The sequence below is a fragment of the Zeus faber genome, assembly GCF_960531495.2.
Source record: "Zeus faber genome assembly, chromosome: 10".
In the NCBI taxonomy this organism is placed as follows: domain Eukaryota; kingdom Metazoa; phylum Chordata; class Actinopteri; order Zeiformes; family Zeidae; genus Zeus; species Zeus faber.
In genome coordinates this window covers 30,129,729-30,138,997 of record NC_137199.1, presented here as the reverse complement: position 1 = coordinate 30,138,997, position 9,269 = coordinate 30,129,729, and the positions used below count along the sequence as shown (strand labels likewise).

The following is a 9,269-nucleotide window of genomic DNA, read 5'->3' as shown; positions in this document are numbered from 1 at the left end:
CTCCTTCCATTCTTGATTCTTCCTTCCTTCCCTCTATTCTTCCTTCCTCCCTCCCTTCCATCCTCCCTTCCTTCCTTCCCTTCATCCTTCCTTCCCTCCTTTCTGCCTTCCTTACTTCCTTCCTTCCTTCCATCCTTCCTTTCTTTCTTCCCTCCTTCCTACCTCCCTTCCTTCCTCCTTCCATCCTTCCTTCCCTCCTTCCATTCTGGTTTCTTATTTCCTCCCTCCCTTCCTTTCCTTCATCCTCCCTTCCTTCTTTCTTCCTTCCCTTCTTTCTGCCTTCCTTCCTTCCTCCATCCTTCCTTCCTTCATCCATCCTTCCTTCCTTCCCTCTACCTTCCTTTCTGCCCCTCCCCCTTCCTTCCCTCCCTTCCTTCTTTCTTTCATTCCTCCAGCCATCCTTCCAACCTTTCCTCCTTCCTTTCCCTCCCTTCCTCCTTCCTTTCTTTCCTCCTTCCTACCCTTCTCCTCCCTCCCTTCCTCCTTCCTTTCTTTCCTCCCTCCCTTCGCTCCTTCCTTGCAGAGAAGTGTGGATATGCATAATGTAAACATTTCCTCTCCTCCTCCGTCCAGCGTCTGAGTTCTCTCCATCAAATCCAGAAAACATGTTTTCCTCTTTTTCTCAAAAGAAAACAAGACAAGAAAATCTCCCACAATGCCTTGCTCCGCTCACAAGCGTCTGGTGGATGTTTCCAGTCGAACGTCATTTATCCAAAACCCCCGGAACACGAAGGAAATACATCATCGGTTTCATCTCAACCAGGAACAAACGGAAACACTTTCATAATTCATCACAGCGTCTGATCCGAAAAGCATGAAATGAACACATCAAACAAACGTCCAAACGGCCCAAATACTCATACTTACATCTGGAGCTGGAGCCTGAGTCTGCCACCGCCATCTTGTGCCCGAAAAGTTTCAATTTGCATTGGACGGCAACATTGTTCTGGGTGTAAAAAGAAAAGCTGGTTGGTTCTGGTTGGTTCTGGTTGGTTCTGGTTCACTGGTATGACCTGGTTCTACTGGTTCTGCCGTCCCTGGTCCGGATGCACAGCACCCCGTCTCACGCTCTCTTTTTTGGTATTCCCCTCCATTTCCTGTCGTTTATTTTCTTACAAAACGGTTTCCCCCTCGGCGTCCACGCCATTCCTGTGAGGTTTCCAAAGCGGTGTCTCTGGGTCCCTGTGGCGGACGCTCCTCTCCCTGGGTCTGTTACCTCCTCCCGATCTCGCTCTGCCGCAGGAAGTGGATGTTGTTGGCGCAGTCGGCGAGCTCGGGGTACTGCTCCACCGAGAGCACGAAGTAGCCGTCGTATCCCTGGACCTTCCCGCCGCTCAGCAGCTGCCGCTTCTCGCCCTCCGTCCACGGCCGCCCGCCCTCCTCGCCGTCGCGGACGCGCTGCTGCTCTTGGGCCCAGGCGCCGGCCAGCGCCCGCTGCCGCGCCATCTCCACCACGCGGGCCTTCTCCTCGTCCACCGTGGAGCCGTAGCGCACGTGCAGCGCCAGCGCGCCGCGGCGGACCTCCACGTCGGCGAAGCGCCGCGTGCGGCCGTCCACCACGGCAGTGGACTGCGACACCGTGACGTTGACGCCGTTGTCCAGCGTGCGGCGGCCGCTGGTGAGGTGCAGCGCGGCCAGGTCGGCGTCCGGGAGCCCCGGCTTCACCAGGTGGTGCGTGTCGCGGCCCTCCACCGTGTAGTGCAGGTCCTCCAGGTAGAAGGCGTTGTTCAGCACCGCCGCCACGCGCACGCAGTCCTCGCCGGCCGCGTTGAGGCCGTGGGCGCGCACGCTGCCCTTGTAGATGGCGAACATGACGCCGCGGCCCACGGGCGAGGTCTCAGCGGAGAACCAGAGCCACGGCTTGTGCCCCCGCCGGCCCCGGCCTTGGTGGACCTCGGGCAGCCGCTCGAAGGCCAGTAAGGAGCGCGCCTGGCGGGCCGCCTCCCTCTGGACCCCCAAGATGGACTGTGGGAGGAAGCGCAGCAAGACATCAAGGCCTGGGGTGGGGGCAAGGTCGGCTCTCAACACCAAAAGCAACCACGACAAATTTGGGATGACACACGACACACGACACGGCCTCATTCATGAACATGTGCTAGAAATGTTCTGACTGTGTTGGAAAGAGCTGGATAGGCAGAGTTGGCAGCGGGCTCAAGACACTGCGTAGCGGCCATATTTGTTTCTAAACACGCGCATACGTTGATAAAGCTGAACCGCTCTAAAGTGACGGGCGTGGGCTCCCGAGTGCTGGTGAGCCTCGTTCCTTCCTTCAGATTTCTTCAGGAGCTTCCTGGTTTCCGACACGGAGGTCAACAAGCAGGAGGAGCAGACTACACTGCGCATGTCTGCCGCGGCTGCGGCTGCGGAGCCGGTCGACGCCCTTTCCCCAGGAATGTCGCTTTCAAATGGCTTTCAACAAAAACAGGGGATTGACGTCAAAGTCGATTTTTCTGTTTATCATTTGCACGGAGGCTGTTGCGGTGCCTGCGGCGGGGAGGTCGACGGAGGATTTGGGCGCGGTGGTCTCACACGGGCGCGGTCGGTCCCGTGATAAAGTCACGGCTCCGGGTCATTACTTATATAATAATATCATGAAATTTGAATCACGAAAAATTAAAAGAAGGGCTCTTCCAGGTGACCAGCCCTCGATCAGGACCAGGAATCTCTCCTGAAGCCGCAAAACAATATCCATGAACCATGTATACCAATATATTGTGTAATATTTAATATTTACTAATCCTGGTTCTAATATGTCATTTACATTTTCGTTAAAGTTCGGCAATATCATTTTCTGGGACTCTGGCGTCTCGGTTAAGCTTTGCGTCCACATGGTTCGAGGCACTTCGACATTTAACTCTAAAGTCAGAACAAAGTCAAGCAGCAGCAAACCGTTGAATCAAACGGTGCGTTCACAGGTTTTAAGAACAAATCTGTGCGGCGCACTGTTCATGAAGGGGGCCCGTCCGGAGGCCTGGGGTCCGCACACATTCAAAAGAAGTAGTTTCAAAAAAGGAGTTGTGCATGACGCAGTACTCAAACTCCCTATTTATTATTTTTACGGAAATACTCTGTAGTCCAATTAAAACGGCGAGCTCTGAAATATATGGCAATCAAATTCAAATTTCATTTCATCTGCGTGCGGCCGTCCCACCCACAGAGAGAAAGTTAAGATCAGAAAACACCACAAGATAAGAGGCCATTAACCTCCCTGTGGGGGACATTCGGGTGTTTCCGCGGAAGAAAACAGTGAAAGTTGAGAAAATGGATGAGAAGTAAGAGGCAATAAATTAAATAATGAAATAAGATATATATGTATAAATAAATAAAGAATATAAAGTTACATATAAAAATATTAAAAAAATGTTTTTTCTATGCTCTTTTTCCTTTACTTACTCTTTTTTTTCTATTTTTTCTACATCTATATTCTCTGTATTTTCCAACCATTCTACTAAATTGAAGGTGGTGTTAAGGAGCCTCCACCCACCGGCAGGTCGTCCCACAGCTGGCTCCTCTGCAGCTCGTAGGAAGGGAGGCTCAGCTCCAGCTTGGGCACCGGGAACCCAGGGATGGTGTTGTGCAGGTGGAAGCCGAAGGTGACCAGCCAGCTGTTCACATCTGGAGCCACAACACACATATTCATAGAAAACAAAAAATAAATACAACAATAAAAACAATATTATATACTGTATGTACACAAAATAAACTGTATCTTATTCAGAGTGGTTCACTGCTATCATTACTAAAACGTATCGTAATATTAATAATATAGAGAATGAGCTATATACTACTACTACTACTACAAACTACTACCACTGCTACTACTACTATTCCTACAGTTACTACTACTACTACTGCTACTGCTACTACCACGGCTACTAGTACTATTGTTATGGTTACTACTACTACTACTTCTACGACCAGTAATATTCCTATGGTTACAACTACCACTACTACTACTACTACGAGAACTATTCCTAAGGTTACTACTACTCCCACTACTACTACTTCTACTACCACTATTACTATGGTTATTGCTGCTTCGACAATGGCTATCTCTGCTACTTCTATGACCACTTCTCCTCCTCCTTCTCCTCCAACTCCTGCTTCTACTAAGAGACCCATATCTTACCTGCAACGTATTCCCTCATCTCCTGCACCTTGCTGATGGGGTTGTTGTCTCTGAACATGTACAGGTTGAAAGGTGCTGGTTCTTTGCCGACCCTGGTCCAGGTGCTGATGTCCGGGACGGTCCACCTCCCAGGCATGATGTCGTAGTCTCTCTCACCAAAGTGCAGCAGCTTGGTCAGGGGGTCGTACAAGCCTCCGTGGAAGCCCAGCACCAGCTGGAATTCCGGGTTGGAGTCGAAGTAGATCTCCCCATACGCCGTGTACTGGACCTGCTTGACCAGGAGCCCGTTGCTGGTGAAAACTGCCAGCGGGGTGCCTGTGTTGTCACAGGCGATGTAGAACTCCTCGCCGCTGCTGATCTCCATGGCAAACAGGTGACCCTGGAGGTCGTAGTAGAGGGATGTGATCTCGGAGCTGGAGTGGTTGTAGACGTGCGTGATCCTGGCTGGGTAGCTCAGGTCTGCGTAGAAGTACTGCAGGTGCTGGCCCAGGCTGGTCTTGGTGGACACCCTGCGGCCGAGCCCGTCGTAGCGGTACTGGATGGTCCAGCCGTTGCCCTTGCTGTAGACCCGCACCAGCAGCCCCTTGGAGTTGTACTCGAAGATCTCCGCCCCCCTCTGGCGCAGGAAGCCGTCCTCGTCCATGCGGTACTGGAGGTCCCCCAGGCGGGTGATGCGGTCCCTCAGGTCGTATCGCAGCGGAAGCAGGCGGGCACTGCTGCCGGCGTTCAGCAGGTGAAGGTTCCCGTTCAGGTCATAGGTGTAGCGCCACGCCACCTTGTCGTTCAGGTACACGGTCTGCAGTTGGCCGTCCACATCGTACTCGTAGCCGTACTTGGTGGTGTTGGCGAAGGGCCCGATCTTGATCTCGCGCTTGGTGACACGGCCCACCTCGTCGTACTGGAAGGTGATCCAGTACATCAGCGAGCGAAAGATCTCGTACTGGATCTCCTTGATCCGACCGTGTGCATCAAAGTGTTTGGTGTAGGTCATGACCGCCGTGGAGATGATCTGGTTGATGTCGTAGTAGATGACGCCAAACTTGCCGAACTGCTCCACCTTCCCGGAGATGTCGTCGAACTGGTAGAGGTCGATGGGCAGCGGCGTCTCGTTGATCACCCCCTGCACACTGGTGACGCGCAAGCTGCTGTCGTAGGTGTAGTCGAAGCGGGCGTTGACCATGCCATCCTCGCTGAAGCGGAAGATCTGCCGGTCCACCAGGGGGCCCACCTGCCGGTAGCGGATGGAGCAGATGAAGCCCTCGCTCTGCAGGTTGACGGTCTTCAGCACACCGGCGGTCTCGTCGTAGGTGAAGCTGACCCGCGTGCTGTCGTACAGGATCTCCGACAGCTTGTTCTGCCGGCGGTAGCGATACAGCACCCGGCGGCCGGTGCCCAGGTGCGACACCCGCAGCAGGAGGCCGTCCTCACTGTAGTCCACGGCCACCGAGGCGTTGCTCTCCGGGGGGTGGTACAGGTTGCGGTAGTAGCCCACCGAGCGCAGGGTCTGCATGGTGTAGCGTGCCACGCTGGGCATGGTGACGGCCGACAGCCGCTCCAGGGAGTCAAAGTCAAAGATGTACTGACGCTGGCTGTGGAGGAGAAGCACCATGGACTGGAGGTGGAAGGAAGAAACAGGAAGTTACAGGAAGTTACAGGAAGTTACAGGAAGCTACATGAAGTTACGAGAAGTTACAGGAAGCTAGAGGAAGTCATAGGAAGCTACAGAAAGTTACAGGAATTTATAGGAAGGTACAGGAAGTTACATGAAGCTAGAGGAAATTACAGGAAGTGAGAGGAAGTTACAGGAAGTTACATGAATCTACTGGAAGTTACAGGATGCTATTTCTTTTATAGTGGTCACATTTAAAAAAATTATGTGAACAGCCAAACAAAAAAACGCCTTAGTGTTTAGAGTTATTGGAAAAACAAGTAATTATATTCTATTAATATATTCTGTAAATCTGTGACAAAAAAAGATTCAATATATTAAAACTCGTACTAGTGCTTGGCAATTTCAACAAGTAGTCTCTGAGGTCCCGCGATGTGTTTTTGAAGTTTTTTTTTGATGAAAACACCAGCATTCTAGCATGCCTCTAAACCCGGACTGTTCCAAAACGGGCTGTATTTTGTATTTGGTTCTGGGCCAATGGGGTTTGAGCTTTACTCCGGGCGCCATTGTATTTACTCTGTAATCTTTCACTGATTTCACCTTATCAGTCGACCAAAATATGTTTCCGAGCAAATTTGAGGTGAGAAATAATCCATCCAGTTGCTGAATCGTCATGGTATTGGATCTACGAGACTTCATTTGAACGTTTGTTCTGACTCTGGTTGCCGTTCTTCAGGCTTGTGGGAGACACGGACACCGCACCGCAACACATCGGGACTCGAGCACTGCAGGGATTTTATGTTTCATGTAAACGTCGGAAAATAAAGTTTAATTAAATTCAATAAATACGTCTGCAATAAAAACACTACTTTCATTGGTTTTGTTTGGAGAAAGGCACAGAGGATCGCGTGTCGCTGCGTGCAGTCTATCTACCACATACTTTTATATTTTGAAAGAAACATCAGTGAAAAAGTGAAAAATGAATTTTGCAAAATAGGTCCCCTTTAACCCATTTACTTTTAAAGTAAGAGCTCTTATCTTTAATCCAGCTCCGGCTCATTTTTCTGTTCATTATTATTCAAATGAATTGTATTTCTATTATTTCTATTATTTAATTACTTTGTATGGACCGTTAGTTAACCTGCATTGTTTTTTATTCTTCTGTCTTATTTAGTTTTGTTGTAAAGCAAGTTGGGTTCTCCATGTGAATGAAGCACTACAAATAAAGTTTGACTTGAATGGACTTCTGAAGCCGGCACTTTCATACATTTCCTGTTTCTGTGCTTAAATTGCCCTTCATGTTACAAATTGAAAGAGCAAATCAAAATGAATGCAGTTGAAACATTAAGTATTGATGAAGTTCTAATATGGAAATGAGTATTGGAGTATTGGGGTTGCATGTGGGGAAGATCAGTGAATGGGATGACAGCGTGGCGGCCTGGGGGTGACTTAACCTGAATTCAACAAAATCCTTCATCTGATGAGAGGAAGAACAAGCCTTTGATTCCTAAATCCTGCACATTCACTTTATCATCTGGAGATTCTACTAGACTACTACTACAAGACTACAGCTACTACAATTCTACGACTAGACTACTACAACTAGATTACTACTCCCTGACTGGACTACTATTACTACTAGACTACAGCTACTACAATTCTACTACTAGACTGCTACTAATAGACTGGACTACTTCTACTAGACTAGACTACTACTACTAGACTACTACTAGAATTCTACTACTAGACTACTACTACTAAACTGGACTACAACTACGAGACTAGACTACTACTTCTAGACTAGACTACAAGACCAGACTACTACTACTAGACTACTACTACAAGACCCGGACTACTACTACTACACTCGACTACTACTTCTAAACTAGACTAATAGACTAGGCTACTACTACTAGACTGGACTACTACTACTACTAGACTAGACTAGACCACCACTTCTAGACTCGACTACTAGACTAGACCACTACAACTAGACTGGACTACTACTTCTAGACTACTACTACTAGACTTGACTACTACTTCTAGACTAGACAACTAGACAGGACTACTACGACTAGACCACAACTAATAGACTGGGCTACTACGACTAGACTACACTACTACTTCCATACTAGACTACTAGACGGGATTACTACTACTACTAAGCTACTACTACTAGACAGGACTACTACTACTAGATTATTAGATTAGTAGTAGTACTTGTCTACTACTACTAGACTAGACTAAACTACTACTAATAGACTGGACTAATATTACTAACTAGACCAGTACTACTAGACTGAACAACTACTAGACTAGACTACCACTAGACCAGACTACTATGAATAGACTGGACTACTACTAACAGACTTCACTACTACTTCTAGACTAGACTACTACAACTAGACTACTACAGCTAGACAGGACTAATACTACTAGATTAGACTAGTACTACAACTAGACTACTACTACTGCTACTAGACTACTACTACTAGACTACTACTACTATTAGACAAAACTACTACTACAAGACTACTACTACTGGACTAGTACTACTACCAAACTAGACTGCACTACTACCACTAGACTAGACTACTACTACTCGACATCTTCTACTAGACTAGACTACTACTTCTACTAATACTAGATGACTACTAACAGACTGGACTAATACTACTAGACTAGACTACGACTACAACTAATAGACAGGACTACTACTACTAGACTCGACTACTACTTCTAGACTAGACTACTACTTGACTAGATTACTAGTAATAGACTAGACTTACTAATACTAGACTACTACTAATAGACTGGACTAATACGACTAGACTACGACTACTAGACTGGACTACTACTACTAGACTATACTACTACTTCTAGACTTGACTACTAGACTAGACTACTACTACTAGACTACAATTAATAGACTGAACTACTACTACTAGACTGTATTTCTACTAATAGACTGGACTACTAGTAATAGACTGGACTACTACTACTAGATTTGACTATTATAACTATACTACACTACTACGATTAGACTACTAGACTAGACTACTACTACTAATAGACTACTATTAATAGACTGAACTACTACTACTAGACTATACTTCTACTAATAGACTAGACCGCTATTAATAGAAGTACTTCTACTAGATTAGACTACTGGACTACTACTAATAGAGTGGACTACTACTACTAGACTAGACGAGACTACTACTAATAGACTGGAATACTATTACTAGACTAGGCTACAACTAGACTAGACTACTACTTCTAGACTAGACTAATAGACTAGACTACTACTAATAGACTGGACTACTATTACTAGACTACACTACTACTACTAGACTACTACCACTGTTCATTACACTCCACCTCCAGGATCCCTCCCCCTCCCTCCCTCCCTCCCTCTCTCTGTCATTGCGTGACTGGGGCCTCTGGTCCCGTCTTCCTCCTGAGAGACCACGGATGGATGGACATGACACTGAGAGAGAGGGGGGAGAATATATTCCTGAAAATATCTTA

At 47.6% G+C, this 9,269-nt stretch overlaps 1 protein-coding gene across 1 annotated transcript in view; it reads right to left on the bottom strand.

Moving 5' to 3' along the window:
• Positions 1–664: 664 nt before the first annotated feature.
• LOC307236290 (teneurin-3) overlaps positions 665–9,269 on the bottom strand; it is a 122,448-nt gene continuing 113,843 nt past the window's right edge. Inside the window, exons 22-24 of the mRNA XM_080008657.1 lie at positions 4,130–5,741; positions 3,485–3,615; positions 665–1,965 (exon numbers count right to left, since the gene is read on the bottom strand). Of these exons, the coding sequence (XP_079864783.1) occupies positions 1,213–1,965; positions 3,485–3,615; positions 4,130–5,741 (2,496 nt within the window). The 3' untranslated portion in view covers positions 665–1,212. The remainder of the gene's footprint in view (positions 1,966–3,484; positions 3,616–4,129; positions 5,742–9,269) is intronic.